The sequence below is a fragment of the Macrosteles quadrilineatus genome, unplaced genomic scaffold, assembly GCF_028750875.1.
Source record: "Macrosteles quadrilineatus isolate MER2022 unplaced genomic scaffold, UCM_ALF_1.0 Scaffold_7__1_contigs__length_78375512, whole genome shotgun sequence".
Taxonomy (NCBI): Eukaryota; Metazoa; Arthropoda; class Insecta; order Hemiptera; family Cicadellidae; genus Macrosteles; species Macrosteles quadrilineatus.
In genome coordinates, this window is record NW_026542600.1 from 64299464 (window position 1) to 64318960 (window position 19497).

The 19497-nt window shown below is 35.9% G+C and overlaps 1 protein-coding gene across 1 annotated transcript; it reads left to right on the plus strand.

Annotated features, from left to right (window-relative positions):
- The first annotated feature begins 2447 nt into the window (after positions 1-2447).
- Positions 2448-19261, plus strand: LOC128998654 (uncharacterized). The gene is made up of 3 exons (XM_054424881.1): positions 2448-2493; positions 18417-18580; positions 18981-19261. The coding sequence occupies exons 2-3, from the start codon at positions 18439-18441 to the stop codon at positions 19247-19249; spliced, it is 411 nt and encodes a 136-aa protein (XP_054280856.1). The 5' UTR covers positions 2448-2493; positions 18417-18438; the 3' UTR covers positions 19250-19261.
- The last annotated feature ends 236 nt before the right edge of the window (positions 19262-19497 follow it).

The window sequence follows — 19497 nt, forward strand, 5'->3', positions numbered from 1 at the left end:
CAATGCACCAAATGATCCATCTGTCCGAAGATTGATTTATAAGTTCGAATAAATTTGCTCAGTTCTATTTTGGGGATATTTAAAGTCGCTTGTTTTCGCCAATAACCCTCAAACAATCCTAGACTTGAAGGAGGAAATGATTCGTGCCATTAATGGAATTCAACAGGAAGTGTGTGAAAAAGTGATGGAAAACTTTATCAAGAGATGTCGAGCTTGTCAGTATTCAGCAGTTTGGCACTTACAAGACATAATACTGAATTACTAATCGGAGATACTATGCTTTAAGATTCATGTTTCATATTGTAAATTTAGCGAGAAAATATATGGTTTGTTAACATTTCAAATCCGGCGTTCTTATTGGGACACCCTTTATTTTAAACATCTCCCGTTATCATGAGAACATGTTTATCGTCACCCGCTATGACGGAAAATCGTTAACGTCTCCTACCATCGCGGGGGCATTGTTAACGTCACCGGTGATCGTGGAAAAAATTGTTAACATCTTTCGCTATCATGGGGACATCATCATCGTCACCTGCGATAGCCGTAAAATCGCTAATATCTTCCACTAACATGGTGACTTCGTTATATAGTCACCCGCTATCGCGGCAAAATCGTGAACATCTCCCGCCATCATGGGGACATCATCATCACCACCCACGTTCATTGTAAAATCGCATGAAAACCTCCCACTATCATGGGCCATCTTTATCGTTACTCGTGAGCGTGGCGAAAAATATTAGTTTTAGAAAAATATATATATTATTTTGTTGTTGAAATAGATCGTTTTTTGTAACAAACGATGCGGCCCCTTTCGCTTGCGGCCCTAGACTTGTTGTAAGTCCGGCACTCATACTTCTTTCTCATGATCGCAACAAACCCCTGAACATGTGCACCGTGAGTGCTAAGACGTTATCATCGCCTCCCCCGATTACGGCCAAATCTTAAAAATCGAACCGAACACCAATACTCGTTGTCGTTACCTCTGCGACCGCGGTGAAATTGTTGCATAACAACCAATAATAAGAAGCCGATATATATTTTTACCTATCCTCAACTTCGGACGTTAAAAAAACAGTTACCCGATACCCAGCCTTAAAATTTGGTAAATTTGAACCCTAATGTTCACTACAGTTTTGTTGATACATGGTAAAAATAAGTAAAAATATAAGTGCAACCTCCCTCAAAAAATTTCTGGGTCAGCCTCTGTCAATAATTACAGGAAGAAACGACTAAACTTACAAGCGTTAAGGTATGTAGAGCTATGGCAATAATCAAATTATATGTGGAGATTGTACCATACCTAATGTAATGGAGTTTAGTTCCAAAAACGAGCCTAATTAAGGCTGGTATCATCACCGTCTTGGAGATTAGAATCTCAAATATTAAATTTCAAAACATCTATAGATGGCATATATTTATTGTAAATGTTTTAATTTATAAATAAAAACTTCATTTCAACTAATGGATACACAATTTAACAATGAACTGTTAAGTTTTAATTTTTACATGACTGTATAACACATATTTTAGCCAAATCAATAGACGTACCTTTACGGGATGGCGGAGGACTATATATTTTGGGTGTTTAAATCCATTACTGATTTATTAAATTTTTAATAAGTAAACAGAAAATTCAACGGACTTACCCCACGGCAACAGTTAGTTCTCAATGCTACCTATCTCCAAGTATATTTCCAGCTCAGTGCTCCAGTCGTCTTAATCCAACAGAAATAAACCGGGTTTTGTGTGTTCCTAGCAGATTAGAGGGACGAATCAATTACGTCATACTACTTGTTCGATTTCCATTCTTTTTATGCCTTTAGGGCTTTAGATGTCCATTCTGGTAGTTTTGCAGTTCCAAGTTTTAAGTCGAAGTAGTTTACTTGTGTATCATATTGAGTATATACACGTATTTACACACGTATTTACGTACGTATACACGTATTTACGTACGTGTATACTCAATGCTTGTATCCTGTACCATTGACCATATAAGCTATTCTCTCTGTGAGCTATAAAATAAAATGTGATTTAAAAAATTAAGACCTAACTCACTCAGGGGAGTGGGGGTACTAAATAGGGATGTAGAAAATTCCAAAAAACAATGTTGAACAGCAGCCAATAGGTCAGCGATATGCACATGACTAAGGATATAACAATGTGCTGAATACTATCAATATGTCTTTTCTTTAAAAAAAATCAAAGATAAACCCCGTTACAGCTGTGCTTTGATTAATCTAAAATGGTACTTGTTGGAATCCGGCAAAAGTCATTGTTCTGGCAAACATTAGAGCAGGATGGGAAACTACAAACAGCGACTACGAAGTTTAATTTTAAATATAAAGTGTTAGGCCTCAGGTACAATTTGAGCGGGGCTCTGACATCAGGTCTTATTAATTTGCATGTCCATTTTTTACGATACGTTAGAGCTGCGAGGACGGTTAGTGGCACCTGGCACCACCAAAATGCTCATGGTTACAAGTTAATACGGTACTGTACGATCCACGCGGTGTTGGGTGGAGTTCTTGTCTTTGTGGGATTCAACGTGTTTAATTCTTAGGAATCCGTAAACTGTAGTTGTTGTTTGTATTTTGCATGCAGCTTGTGTAAAACCAAAGCATGGATGATACATAAAATGTCCTGTCTGCCTTAGTTAAGTGCTGAATACCGATGATGGCATTGCTTGTAAAACAAAATGTGAATGATGGTTCAAGATTAATTGTGTTGAAATGTTTACAGTAAAACGGAATATTCCAAATATGCTAATGTCAACAAGAAGAGAAGTTGAAAAAAATCAGTAAAATGTTTCCTTCCCTTCAAATTAATTCTTGTGTAAGGCTGCACTTTCTTACTTCTACTTGTGTATCTTAAGAGCAAATTTCAGAACTGACTTCTTAGCGTGAAAACCTATCATTGTTTAAGACTGTTGTTGGTTGTGTTGCTAGCCTAGTGGTTAGCGTCTCGGACTTCGTTGCGGGAGGGACGGGTTCAATCCCCGGCACATCCACTAAACGTTTCTCTCGTGACTCTCTCGTGAAATTCCACTAGCGTTGAAAAAAAAGAGACTGAACTATCTTAGACCAGACATTCTCAGATTGCTTAATGTTCAAGCTTACTTTTTTCATTGGTAGTTTATTGTTATATTTTATGGTGTTTTCATTTTAGCGAATTTTCCATAGATGGAATCTTAGGTCTCTTGGTAGGACTTTACTTTTTTACCTTCCTTGAACTTTTACCAGAAAAAACTGGATTGTTCATGTCAATAAAATTTAAACAACACACTTATTCATACATAGAATTTGAAACATTTAAGTGACCTTAATATTTACAGAGCACAAATGGCGAGCAGGGAGGTGAGTGAATAGGTAAAAAACTCATCAATTGAGTAGAAGCCTATTTGGGTCTGATGATGATTGGAGTATCGCCACTTACCAACTTTTATATGTATTTACCGTCTTGTCAGTCAACAGTAAAAGCGCAAATATATCTTTACAAGTGTTATTAGACGTAAATATTTTTGTTTTTTCAAATAACAACCAATAACAATGGCTACCACTGAACTGGCTGAACTCTTCATTACTATCCCCTCCCCTGTCGCCGGTAGATATGCTGGTCTCTAGCGGTCTCTGCTGCAAGCAATCCTTTTTTTTGTTATCAAGTTTTCTTTATGAAACATTGCAATTTTTTTGTTAAAAATTTCAATATTTCAAAATCAAAATATAAAAATGAAAAACGGATCGTGGAATTGAGTTCAGCTTAAAAAAGGAATTCGAAATGATGAGTCACAACACCAAATTTAAAATAATTTATCACATTTCGAAATGGCGGATCCAAGATGGCAGGCAAAAAATTATTTCCGTCATAACCAAGTGAAAATATGTCGACAATGACTGGTGGTGTATACTTATCTTTATCTAGCACTATTTTGAGATTATGGTCTTAGCTTGTAAATGCACAATGTTTAAATTGGCTAAAAATAAAGTTATAAAAAGCCCTCATAACTTTGGAATGGATCAAGATTTTTAAAAACGGGTTGTGGCATTGTAATCAGGGTAAAGATCTAGTTGGAAATAATGGGTCACAACCCCACATTTACATTTGAAAATAATATTTTGCATCCGATATGGCGAATCCAAGATGGCGGCCGGAAATTACAACCTTTTAAAATTAAGTAATTACTACCAAAGTTTAGAAGTGGTCTGGGATTGATATTAGAAAAAATGTTGAAAAAGTTGCGGGAGGGGGGGACAATTAAAACTCACCCTGTACCTGTAGGTATATATATATAGCTGTCTAATATAGATGTTAAGAAGTCTTTGAAACATTTTACAACCGGAGATGAAACACTAATATTTGATTTGTTTGCTTGGACACAGTCGACACAGGATTGATCACCTATAACAATAAAACCCTACACACAGTACATACATAAAATTTGTTTACTGGGCCGATGCAACAAGTAAACAAGTTGGTTGGTCAATCGCCTACCCAAACTGAAGGAGTTCATAAATTACCACTAAATTGAGGATTTAAAATTTAAATTGCCTCTGGAACATAACAGGTGGATAACCTGAGACGAAAATCATATTTATTTGGCCATTAAAACTCTCAAAAATATAACTTAGGTATCCCAAACTCACATTTTAGTTAAAACAACAAATCAGACCTATATTTGCAGGGGTCGCCGGATTTCTACCCCCGGATATTTACCCCCATGAAAAAACGCCTACGTCATTTTGACGTCACGAGGGGCGGGGCTTATACATGGTCGAGAAACAGCCCGCGACTGGAAATCTACCCCCGGACATCTACCCCCAGACATCTACCCCCGGACATCTACCCCCGGAAATCTACCCCCAGTGGTCAGCTCTGCCACGTATCGGCCAATATTCATTGTTGTAATTGATTTTATTAATTGTTTTATGTAAATCAACGTCTCTTCGGTTAATCATTACCCTCTAATATCTAGTATTAAGCATGTGATATGTCATTGCCTTGTTTAACATTATCTATCTTCCTAATAAAATAAGTTGTAACAGCCCTTTTTCACCCGAACTACTTCACTGGTATTTAAAAATGGTATTTAAAACCATATGTTGATAAAGGGCTTCAAAAGTGTGACCCTTAAGCATTTGATTCATTTCCAGACAGTGATTTAAATGGTTGACAAACTTTCACATACAGTAACAGCTAACAGCGCATGCATGAGCGCGGATCGGAAGTGTTTATCACAAAAGATTGACCAATACGATTTTAATACTATTTAAAGGTTCTTCCAAAAGAAGAGAAACCGGTTAACATTGTAATAATAACTGTTATGACGTACGGTATGGGAAATATTTTATTCATTGAATGATCAACCATATTTTGTAACTAACGCAATAGTCATTATTGCTTTTACACTTATTACTCATCAAAAAAGTTAAAGAGCTAAATGCTCAAAATTTGTATTACTTCAATCTATTTATCGCAGTTATAAAATGAATTAGCATAAGCCTTGAAAGTAACCGTCAGTGTCGACGGGTTTAACCTAATTCTGTTCTGTATACTACCTTAAAATGCCTCATTTTAACATTTTACTAACAGGAAACCTGCTTATTCACTTCCTATTTGGTATTCTTATGAATGAATCTTTTGAACACTTATTTATGGACATAAGTTGACAAGTTTTGTTTTAAGGCAGAATTTTCCAATAAGACTTTATACATGCTCTGAATATGCGAATGTGCTGCAATGGGGGTATTTAGGCGTATATATATATATTAAAAGATGTTAGGCTATGCTTAAAAAATTGAATGTGGCCATTATTTTGAATTTGAATAATTGTCTTATTTTAGGTATTTAAGAGAACATACTTTAAAATCCTTTCTTAGTACGCATCTAAAATCTTAGAAACTAAATTTTTTTACTACTAGGTAATATGAAAAATTTACCATTATACACCTGACTTTTTATTGATCCTCTTTCTCAATTTAACAGTTTACAACTGAATTGTCTTATTTTAGGTATTTAAGAGAAAATACTTTAAATCCTTTCTTAGTACGCATTTAAATCTTAGAAACTATTTTTTTTACTAGATGATATGAAACATTTACCATTATACACCTGACTTTTATTGATCCTCTTTCTCAATTTAACAGTTTACAACTGAGTTTTGTTTTACTAAACAATTATTCCTACTAGGCCTACATTGAATAAACCGGAAGGTCACCACAGTTTATTCACTTTATCCTTTAAGAAATGTGTGTAAAAACAATGGTTCAGTACGATGTAACACTTGACCATGTGAAAAGTGCGCAATATTATATTATTTTCATAACTTTTTCATCTCCTGTTTACAGTTGCAGACGATCATTCATGTTTTCACAACCTGACTTAAAAATTGATCTGATGAGTACTATTCACATTTCACTTTTAAACTGTTACTGTATAGTGTAAAAGTTGGTCAACCATTGGAAGCACCTTCTAGGAATAAATCAAAGGCTTAGGGGTCAACATTTTGAAGCCATAATCGAAATATCCTTTTAATTACCATTTTGTGCTGCGCTAGATCTTAAGCTTTTAAAAGACACCTCAATCGTAAAAATCAGTGAAGTAGGTCGGGTTGAAAAGGACTGTTACAACTTATTGAATTATAAATATGGATAATGTTAAAACAGACATCGACATATCGCATGTTTACTACTGGATATAAGAAGGTAAAGCAATTTATAAAATCAATTATACAACACAATGAATATTGGCCGATACGCGGAAGAGCTGACCAATGGGGGTAGATTTCCGGGGGTAGATGTCCGGGGGTAGATGTCTGGGGGTAGATGTCTGGGGGTAGATGTCTGGGGGTAGATGTCCGGGGGTAGATTTCCAGTCGCGGGCTGTTTCTCGAACGTGTATAAGCCCCGCCCCTCGTGACGTCAAAATGACGTAGGCGTTTTTTCATGGGGGTAAATATCCGGGGGTAGAAATCCGCTACCCCATTTGCAGGATTTACTAAGCTGCTCGAAGACATCGATCAGATGTTGTACGTTCAGCCGATGTGATGTCACTACCCCCTTCAGAGTCATTGTCAATCATACAAATCCTTTAAATGGGCCCACTTCATCTTCATCGCTGAAAATCGAACAACCCTTTTTCTCCTATATAGGGTTTACACCCCTTTCTCTCCTAGAAGGTTTAAGCGCACCTTGTATGGAGAAGGAAGAGGTTATAAAAGTTTCTAAGCTATTAAGGTCTGATGATGCAGCTTGGCCCAAAGCGCGGTGGGTGGACGACACCATTCTTCAGTCTTACTTTCATTAATTTAGTGTGAACACTGATCTTGATAAAGCATCTATTCTTTTTTCTAGGCTCTCTGAAACGGAGATCCTGCAGCTCAAGTCTTACAGATATGTGTTTTGCTGCCTGAGTGACCGCCTTATCCCCGACATTGAAGATTCCGGATCCCATTGGAGTCTTCAAATATTTGACATCCCTAGGAAATTAACCTTTCATTTTGACTCAATGTCTCAAATCAATTACAATCAAATAAAATATTATTTATTCCATGAAAAATGGTTTTACAGTAATTACAGTTCTAGAAAAATAGATGGATATGATCCCCACATAGGCAAAGCTTGTGCGTGAAGAACAAGTTTATCAGTCCATATTCTTCTTAGAATCCAAACACTGAAAATGTAGGGTCTTTCAATAAAACAACTGTCTGAGGTGCGCAATAGTTTGACTTTTCGGATGAAGTGCTTTATGGTCTCGGCCTGCCCCTGTTAGATAAGACAATTACAATTAATTACTTTTGCAGCATAAACATGTACACTAACATTTTGTCTTAGGTCTCACTTAAACCAATTTTTTTACTGTTACATTTAAAGTTTATTTGTATAAGAAAGAAATACACATATAAGAGTATAGGATTACCGAATGCTGCGACATAATATTTTGTATTAACAAATCTATATCAAACAATTAAGCTCTAATCATAATGAGCTCAGTGCACGTAGACATATGTATAATATTAAGCTAGAGGACACTACTCTTGTGAATATTCCCTGTGCCCAGCAAAAGAACAACTATGAGTGTTGAATAAATAATGTACTCTGGTTTACACAAAGCTAGTCCCCAATTGCTACTGTCAAAGCCCCCCTACATAAGTAAATGCCTTTACATGATCTGTTAGATACACTTTTATGTAAAAAATAGTACCTTTTGTCAATCAAGACATGTACAACTGGCACACAAACTTTAAAATGTAAAAATATTCAGCTTCAAATGCTTTCTCATGGAAACCAGTAGTGGGCTTCCTAAGTAACGAGATTTTTTAACCAATCCATAGAATGTATCTTTAATTTGTTGACTGTCTGGTCAGGTGTTGGTTGATAAAGTCATGCAGCCAAATTTGGTTTGCAAAGAAACTCTTGAAAATCACAGCGACACCTGTTGACATATTCTTAAAATGCCAAATATCTTCAGGAATAAATGTGCAAAAGCTGTGTCTGGTTGGTTGGAGAGTTTATTTATGATTTCTGACATGTCAGTTCTCACTAATTTTATACTTTTTATTGCTTCTGGGAATGAAAGGTGTCTTCAGATCTGATGGGGAATGTGCTGTAGGATCAAAAGTTGTTGTCTTGGTTCTTGAATTGGACTCAGTACTGAAGGGTTTTTTTTAGCCAGTTTGCAATACTCATCCAAGTAGCTCACATCGTTGGCCCAACGTTGGGAAATGGTCGGCACGGTTGGGAAATGGTTGGCGGAAATTTTAACGCCTTGCCAACATTGGCCCAACGGAAACTTGTATTCGTTGGCCCTACAAAGGAAAGAATCATTGGGCCTTCGATGGGTTTAAGTATATAACATTCTAAACACATTTCAACGAATTGATTTATTTATAAGAACATAAATGATATGGCAGCAGAATTTAAGACAATTATGGAGAAAATTGGATCGATAATATAAGTAGTCAGATGATGTTGTGATAGTTGTGATACTAGATACAGTGGTGAACACCTGCTTAACATGTAATAATTATAATAATGCAAATATATTGTTTTCTTTTATTCCTTAACTTATTTGAGCAAATTTTTAATAGTTTAAGGGGAAAGATTAATTAATCATATATAACAATCAATTATAACAACAGTACTAATCTAATGGTAATTAAATCGTCTATATTCAAATACCAGTATCCTCTCCAATTACCAGAAAAATAATTCAACTACTACTTGAGGCCTAAACAGATTAACAGAATCATATTATATATACTGTAGTATCAAAAAGGTACTGCGACCATTGCAACTGTTGGCTACTCTTTGACCACTTGAAAACTCTCATAATCATCAATCACAGATAGCTCAGAGGTAAGGTATGAGGCTCTATAAGCTGAAGGTACCAGGTTCGAGACCCGTCTGGGCCAAAAAAATCTTTTCTAGTTTTTTTCAAAATTTATTTTTATGAACTTCAATTTACTAAACTGATAATTATGCTTTTCATATTAAATCTTTATTATTTTGTGTTTTTTATGTTTAGGCCCAATGGGATGGTTGGCCTTCGTTAAAAATTGGTTGGTGTTGGCCAACCGTAAGACTTAGTTCCAAAACATACCAATGGCCAACCATCGACAGAAACGTAGGACCAACCATTTGCCAACAATTTTTGCTACTTGGGTCCTCGATACAATAGTTTTACCTGTCTGATTTAAATGGTATCCGTCTATAGTGTTTTTTGTATAGTTGATGACTAAAAATTAAGTAAACATCAATTTTGATTAACGCAGAGACAATAGCCAGGAATTACACTCTTCTATCTCAAAAAATGGTTTCCCATTGTCCGGCTGTCGATAAATGTAGGGCAACTCTGTCAATATAATCCTTAGAAGACTTGATAAGTGATTCAATCCTTGCTAAGGCTAGTTTGAAATGTACTGGTTCTGTGTTGTTAGTTTCCCCCATCAAGAAAAATATTATTTGTGGGGATGGGGAGTTTTAGGTAGGAAACTCTTTAGTTGGTAGATAGGGCAAGTAACAATTTTTTAATTCTCCTCTCCTCCCAAAACCTCCATTGGTCAGCCACATGAGGTAAATTTCTTTAAACACAGACAATAACAAATTAAAATATAAATATTTAAACACTTTAATTTTTCAAGTCTACTGTGTCTGTTATAAAAAAAGAGTGGAAAAGATTAAATCTACTTGATCTAACTACACTTATTATTTTTGTTTATCCTTAGAGTGTTGGGCTGCTGAGGTGGCATTCTACCTCCCCCTTCCCCTCTCCTACTACCTGTGACTCACAGACTCCACCTCATTTTCCTCCAAAGCTCAGTTGCTCAGTTCATATCTCAGACTAGACCAACCACCCTTTCTGTGACTTTAAGATTAAGTTCTGTAAGTTTTTTTGTCAATAATTTCAATTTGGCGATTCTTCTTAAAGAATATTTCTTGGTTTGAATAGGTTTTTGTTGTATCTGGCTTTGGAAGAAGAAGAAGAAAAAGAAGAAAAAGTGTTTATTGAAATAAAATATCAATACAGTGTTTTTACATAAACACAAAGAACAATGGTCAAAGACCGTCTGTTTTGTGGTTGACATACTGATTTTACAATATTTTAAAACACATTAAAAAAGAGTCCATAAATCACAAACTATAATTCGTTAAATAAACTGATTTCTAGTAACAAATACACAAATAGCACTACATAGTAAAAAGGATCAGTTAGCAAATGAATCAAAAATAAAATTTAAAATATAGCCTATTAAGAATCTGAATTTATTCTACAAACAGCAATAAAATATAAGTAATAATAAAAAATAAAATAAAAACAAGCCTATTTTTACTTAGACAAATACTTAACAAACAATATTTTATACATTTTTAAGTACATAAATTTTCCCACTTTTGTATTGATATCTCAATTATTAAATTTAATAATTAAACTCCATTATCAATTCCCACCTTTTACACCACGCCTCTTTAAGATAATTTCCCAATGCCCGCCAATCTTTGCCATTTAAAAATTCAAAAAACTCATATTCATTTAAATATAACTTGTTAAACCAAATTTGACGTACATTTTTTAAAATTGGACATTCTGCTATAAAATGGTACACCGTTTCATCTCGGTTGAGATTACATAGTGAACATAAATAAATTTGATTTTCCATCCAGGGCTTATAGTTAAGATTTATTAACTCTGTTCTAGCTTTTATAATCCAGGACATAAGTTTAACATTTAGGTCCGCAAAAAGGAACGATCTATCTCCAAGGTGGAGGTCAAGGTTCAGATACTGCTGGTGATAACGACTAGTCAATGCCGAACCCAGACAATCCTGTCGCCAAGCCGTTCTCTCTAACTCTAATAATTCAAACAATCGAGATTGAAAAATTTGCAATCTGTTAAAATCGACGTCCAACGCTACTCCCCGTCTTTCGCCCATTTTTAACATCTCCCTGTACCAAAATATTTTTTTCAAAATTATCTGCCTAGCCAAGATATAAGGAAGTCTATTCACTGGTAAAAACAATACTCTAATAATATAACCAATGTGCAAACTTAATGTGTAAAAATAAACCTGATCAAACTGACATTCTAGGTGTAATACGTAATTTGGAGTATTTTGAGGCAATCTAAATAATTTTTTGACAAAGTTATTTTGAGCAGATTCAACCGTTTTACTCTTAATAAAACCCCAAACTTGTGCTCCATAACTCAGCAACGCTCTAACTATTGAATTATAACACACTATTTTTGCATTAATCGGCACTTGATTATTACTTATTAAATTACTCCAGATTAAATTAACAGCTAATTTGGAAGCTGACGATTTTTCTTTAAAATGCATTTCCCACGAGAGTGAACTTGTAAAGTTTACTCCTAAATATTTATAATTGTTTACAATTTCGATTTGTTCACCCTTGTACCACCATTTAGAACTGGACCCAAGCCTCCCACCTTTTCTGAAAACCATAATTTTTGATTTAGCTAAATTTAAGCGTAAATTCCAAGTTTCACAGTAATTCTCCAATCGTTTAATCATGTGTTGAAGGCCGGTTGCAGTTGGAGATAAGAGAACGATATCGTCAGCATACATCAGGACATTGACTCTTACTCCACCATAACAACATCCTCCCTCTAGTACATCTGGCAAATCGTTTATAAAAATAGCAAAATTCGTTGGGCTACATATACAACCTTGCCTTAAACCCATGGAGGTGCTGAAGTGCTCAGTAATTCCCTCCTGACACCACACTGTTGCTTTTGTGCCTTGATAATAATTTTTTAGCATATTTCTGTATTTTGACGACACACCCATACAAGACATTTTATAAATTAAAGCCTCCCTATCTATCGTATCAAATGCACTTGAGAAATCCACAAAAAAAGTAAATAATTTACCCTTTTTTTCCGCTAATTGCAGATGAGCTATACAAGTGAGATTAAAAATGTTATCTATAGTCGAGTAACCTTGGCGAAATCCTGCCTGGAATTCCGTGAACAAACCTTTACCGTTGACCCAATTTACTAATCTGTTATTTGTTAGACTGATAAAAATCTTTCCTACACAGTCTATAAACGACAATCCTCTGTAGTTTTCAACTAGGTTAATATCTCCTTTTTTATGTAATGGATACACTATCGACCTTTTAAACGATTCTGGAACATTCCCAGTTCTGTAAATATTATTAAAAATAGATAATAATTTGATATGAAATGAATCTGGAGCATACTTAAAATATTCATATGGGACTCTATCAATCCCTGGGGCCTTGTTACATTTAACCTTTTTTAGGACGTTTTTCAACTCTCCCATACTAAAGTCGGCTATCTGGCTTTGGAAATATCATTGAAAGGTAAGTAACCAAGTTTTGTCTTATTTTATTTTTTCTATGTGTCGTTTTTTATATAAGCTGTCTCTGTTTGTTGCTAGGGACTTAAGTCCATATGTCTAATATGTTTGGTTCTGATTTTACCACTCCTTGCAGAGAATTATGAAACTAGTATCATTGAGTATTAGTATTAACTCATGTTAGTGGGTTGCAATGAATTCAGTTTGCATAGAAGGATGTTTCATAAATATACAGATTATATGCTGTAAGGTTTGTAATTATGTAAAATATCTCTTAGCCAATGAATCTCCTTTTTAAAGTTTCATCATTACAGGAATAGCCTTATTTTGTTTTATAAGAATGGAATCCAAATTCAATCAACCTCATTAATTCATCTTCTGCCACAATGTTGTGAGGATAAAAATTCCCATTCTAAAATTCCCATTGGAAAAACTTACAAACAGTACAAGTCTGGCGATCTTGGAGGCCAGTCCATGAGGCTGCTGCCACGACCTATCCAACGGTTAGGAAGATTTTGGTCGAAACTGCTTTGGCCACATTAGCGAAATGTGGAGAAGCTCCATCCGGTTGGAAAGCCCCTTTTTCATCTCTGGCTGAGAAAGATTAAGATACATGTGATTGATTAAAACTAATGGATCTTTCAGTTGTTGTTAGTTGAGACATGTTTTAGGATTAAACACCATCCTTTATGGAAGCAGCCCATTGTGTTATACTTTTTGATTTAAAGTTCTCCTGTTGAGAGAAATGTGGACATGAGACAAATGACAATTCTTTATTGCACATAACATCTGTTAAAGTTATTACAAATGTAATACATAGACAGGTACATTGTCAAGGTTTCTAATAAATAAGGAAATCTAAATAGGTATATAAAAAACCTAGGATTTAGCCAGTAAGTTACCCCTACAAAGCTACAGCATGGTGGAACTGTTTAAGTTAGGAGAGGTTGATGAGAGATTGGATGTCTGTTACCAGGAGTCGTTGAAAAATTCCTCAAGAGTGTAATATGCTTTTTCTGCTAAAACTGTTTTGATTTTGTCTGTAAATTTTGCTAAGTTTAATTGCTTTAAGGAGTTTGGAATTTTATTGTAAATTTTTAACCCCATATAGAGAGGACTTGTTTCATATTTTTTAAAATTATGAGTGGGGTATTGAAAAATGTCTTGTCTTCGGGTATTATTCGGGGGGTGGATTTTGTGAGTTATGATATTGTCAATAGTTATGACTGTTTACAGATCCTGTTTGATAAAATGTAGCTTCATCTAAAAATATAATTCCCTCATGCAGAAGTCAATCTTCGTCAATCATTTCAATTATCTCCAAACAAAATTCCAATCATCTGTCAGGGTCATCCTCAAGCAGTGTCCGTGAACTAAATAAGTTTTTGATGTTTTATTTTGTTCTTTTTCGCACACCTTTGGACAGATGACTTTCAGAGCATATTTTAAGGGATTTACACTGGACCACAGTGGCGCCGGACTTACCGGGAGGTGGGGGGGTATGGAATACCCCTCAGCAAAAAGTGAGGTCCGGGTTCTCCCCCGGAAAATTTTTAGTGAATTTCCCATATAGGGAATAAGCTATTACCGTAGGTCTCATGATAAGACCTAGACCCGGGACCGATTTACTTTTTCGTTTTGAAGTCCCCAGAGGCCAAAGACACCATCCGTTCAAATTCATATATACAGGGTGGTAAAAAAGTCCCATGACAGTTAAATATTAAAAAAAAAAATGCAGATAGAGCTACAATACAAAGTTACAAAGTACAGAGTTACAGGGCATAAAACTCTATTTTAACACATATTCAGTGATCCAATAACTCTTCAGGGGGACGGCTCACAAGGAGTCGGAAGATAATCTTAAATGGAAGCATAAGTCAATAAGCACATCAAATTAAAGGTCTTTTTTAGTAGAATACAATGCCGCAAACCGCACCTCAAAAGGTTGATCCTGCGCAAAATGACAGTTGTTCAAAGATTCATTTAATTTACATTGCTATTATACGCTTACTCCTCAGGGGGCACAGCCCTAGGAATCGGAAGAAAATTGTTAACGTATTTATAGGTCGATATGAACATCAAATTACAGGTCTTCACTAGTAGATTACAATGCCGTAAATTCAAGCTCAAAAGAATGCCTGAGTAAAAAATGGCAGTCGTTCAAAGATTCAAAATGGCGGATTCAAGAAATCTTTGAACATCTGCCATTTGATGTGCATAATGACCTATGCTTCCATTTAAGATTTTTTTCCGACTCCTTGTGGGCCGTCCCCCTGAAGGGTTATTGGATCACTGAGTTTTATGCTCTGTAACTTTGTACCAAGTATTGTAGCTCTATCTAAATTATTTTTTTTATATTTAACTGTCCTGGGACTTTTTTACCACCCTGTATATATATATGTGCCCGTTAGCGCGATAACTCGTGCAAAAATGATCCGATTTTGCTGAAATTTGGTACAAACATGTAAACCTATGTTTATTCAAACGAGTTCACGAACCAGTATAATCAGACCATGGGAACATGGGTTTAGGGGGGGGGGGTTTATGGGGTAAAAATAGGTTCTTCCCATTGTTGACCCTAAAAACTAAATATTTTGCATTTTCTTTCTAAACCATTTTGAAGAGCTGTTGTATCCCTAACTGTCACAGAGAAAATAAAAAAAAGTGTAATTTAAAATTCCCATATTATTCTTTTGGAGAAAATAAAATTAGTTATAGTTTACTTGTTTATGGATGTATGTTGATAAAATTTTGCATATTTATTTATTTCATCCTATTGATCTATGGTCAAAAAACACGTTATACTTTCCCCGTAGCAGCAAACCAAGCACTCGTTAAATCTAATGTTATTTAAATTTTGGGATAAATATGTCTTATTTATGGAAATATTTTATTAACAAATTAACCAGACAAGTTGAAATTTGCTTAGTCTGCAGGTTTGCTGCGGCGGGGGTATTTAAATACATTTTAAACTCCGATGAAATTTAAATGTGAATCATAAAAATAATATGGTGGCCATAGCTACTGTGCGACAAAATCTCAGCACTTATAGTGATACATGTGTCGCCCAGTTAACATGTTACTTTATTCCCTAGTGACTTTGGAATCTCAGTAGCAAATCATCTCAATAAATTTGGCCAATTTGGAGATTTTAGTAAATTTCAGCCCATGCAATTTCTTTATTTTCTTTTTAGATAATCTATTGTGGTTTTATTTTTTTATTGACCCCGTTTCCAGTAGGGTTCTTCCATTAATGAATCAACTTTGTTGAAGGTGGAAACGATTATTGATGGGATGATGGCTATTAGCTCATTAAAGAGATTTTTTATCAACCCATTATTTGGGCCCCTGACCTGGGTATGGGCACCTCAAGAAAAATCTTATTCTATGATTTGCTGTATATACAATTTAACATTGAACACTGAAAACATTCACAATTAGATACATATCACAGAAACTGTAGATTAATCGGATCAGCGTTTGCGTACGCTGTGTGTGCATACCTTTGGAAAGACCAGTGTCGTGGTGTAGAGAGGGCGGCGATAGGAACCTGTGGGCCCCCTGCAAGTTTATACATAGGGCCCCCTCTCCCAATAATATTTTAAAACATTATCATAGGTATTTCCATTTAAAGTTGAACTTAGGCTTGGCACGGCATCTCCTGAGAGGTGTCATCATCGTCTTCCATGATCGCGGTAAAATCCTGATTATCTTCATAGGACACTTCTGTCACGCAAATATTATCATCGCCTTCCGTGACTGTGGCAAAGTCGTGAATACTTCCCGCAGTCACAAAAACATTATCATCGTCTACAGTGATTGCAACCAAACATAGGACATCTCCTGCAAACGTGTAGACAACATCGTCTACCACGATTGCGGCCAAATCTCTAGTATTTGCCGCGTTGATGGATACATATAATTTCTTTCCAAATAACGCAGCAGAATCCTTATAGTATCTTATGGGCAAGAAGATACGTCATCATGGTCTTCTGCGATGGCGTCAAAATCTTGATAATCACGCACTATCACAGAAACATTAATATCGTCTTCCTCTATCGCAACAATATCCTGAACGCCTCCCGTGGGCACGGAGACATCGTCATCGTCACAGGCGGGGGAACGCTCTCGCCGAAATCTGCGATCACGGATTTTCTAACTAACTTTTCTAATTTTCTAACTTTGTGCTGGATCTCTCAAGCTTGTAGGCCAGGCTCGGCTCGGCTCAAAAATTGATATCTCTATTTAAAATCAACTCTTTCCAAAGCAATCCGTTTTCGAACCGACCTGATTTCAGCCCAAGACCCGAAGGTGACATTTTTTACCTGACTCATAAGTAAACAAATCTGGTGGTACACAGCCCCCTAATAAAGGAAATAAATGAATGAATAAATGAAAGAATAGAATCATTTATTAGCTAGTGTTCTAGCCTCATAGTTATCATAACCGCCTCCCATAATCGGGGCAACATCCTGACATCATTCTACGATAGCACAGGCATCATCACCACCTGCTATCGTAATAACCGTCATCTCTCGAGAATTCGGCAATATATTGACATCCCTCAGTGGTCGTGAAAACATCACCATCGTCTCTCGGGATTGTGTGAATACCTTGATATCCCTCCGTGGTCGCAAATAAATCACCATCATCTCTGATGTCCACGACAATATCTTGACATCCTTCCGCAGTAGTAAAAATTTACTCACCGCCTCCCGTTATCGCGGCAATATCTTGATGTTGCCCCGCGGTCGCGGTTGCGTTGACATCCAGTTGTTGAGAGGAATAAAATTTTAATTATGAAAAGCCAAAATTATGTTGCAAGTGTTATAACAGTGTATGAATTTCACAAAAAAACATATTTTCAAGCTACTCATAAAAAACTTTATTAATTATTAATGGCAATATGAAAAATAAATTCCCCCCTAAAATCTCATCCTAGCATCCCTCCCCTTAAAATCTGATCAGTCTGAAAATTCTGTCTGATCAGTGTCTTGGTGTGTGCATTAGTTTAGTTGGCCAGTGTCACGGTGTGTTTATGCCTTTTGTCAGACCAGTGTTGTGGTGTGTTCCTACAATTTGTCGGATCAGTATTTCGGTGTGCACATTAGTTTTGTTGGAAGAGTGTTGCGCTGTGTGCATATGTTTGGTCGGACCAGTGTCACGGTGTGTTCACAAATTTGGTCGGATCAGCGTCGTGGTTTGTGCATACATTTCATTGGATTAGCATTGTGGTGTGTGCACACATTTTGTCGGTTTAGTGTCATGGTGTGTACATACAGTACTCACCACAGTTTCACGGACAGACCAGTTTCACAGAGTGGTCATATATTTCGTTGGATCAGTGTCACAGTGTGTGCATACGTTCAGTCAGGCGGATGGCAACATATGAACGCATACTGTTGTCCAACTATAAAAGCCTTTTAACATTTTTGCCATCGATAAAAAAGTTTGAGAGATGGGGCAGAAAGTAGGTAATGGAACCTGACGCTATAAAAGTGATGTACTATCTCTGCTACAGTATTAGGGCTAAACAGGAAACTTTTTGAACTTGGTTAGTTATAGTTACCTATTTCAGGTTAGAAGCGCAAAAGGTGACAATGATGTCAAAATTCATCAAATCCGGTCTGCTAGTAACTTTCATGACAACCATGTCTCCAGCTCTTGTCATTAGGGAGAGGCCATCCCTCCAAGACAAGGGACAGGTAGTTCCAGTTCGTCGCTATTTCATCAGTATTAAAGGTAATCATTCAAAATAGTTAATTCAATTGCAAATTATTGCACATCTTCAACAACTAACTGTGAGTTAGACAAGAGTGTGAAGAGGGATGTACTAAATTATCAGAAGGAAAGAAATTCTGACATTTTTTAAGACGATTTTCTAAGAGAATAAAATCGTGGAATATATTCACAAAAAATAGACCAAACAGAGCCCTTCTCCTAGCCCCAAGTCCAAATTCGTGTCAGAATCAATATTTTAAAATTAGGGACATACTTCATGTGAGAAACGTAGTTCTACATAATAGTAAATTTTGATTAGTGAATGCAGTTTGTTTTTTACGATTCATTTAGCAAGATCAGTTTCTTTAAAAATTGCTGATGAATTACAATTTTTGATTTGATTCAAAATGTTTTGTTCCAGATTACATTATCTTCACCATTGCAATGGTTTTATTCTGCGTGGCAATGTATTTGATCATCAAAGGAGTGGCAAAGTTGTTAAATCGAATGACACTCTGGGTCGTGGCCCGTGATTGTGCTTGTGCACAAAACAATGAAGAAATCAATCCATGCCCAACAATTTCTGAACAAGTTGACTTTTTTACCACAGGCACGCACTCACAGGAGAGACTACTAGCAGCTAAGAAATACCCCTGTCAAGAATGTAAAGAGAGTGCCTTCCTCCTCTAATAGAGAATTAAATAACTGCCAACGGAATTAAAATATAATATTATTTAATTTAAATGATGTCCAGTAAGTTAACAGCCAATCTCAGGGAAATGATTTTACGAGTCAAAATAAAGGGGAAATGAACTTTAACATTAAAAAAAAGTGTTGTTTACCAGATTGTAACAGAGACCGGGAGGTGAAACAATCGCTGGACTAGGACAGACTGGAGACTGGTATAGTGGTAAAGGATACGCTGAACACACAGGTAT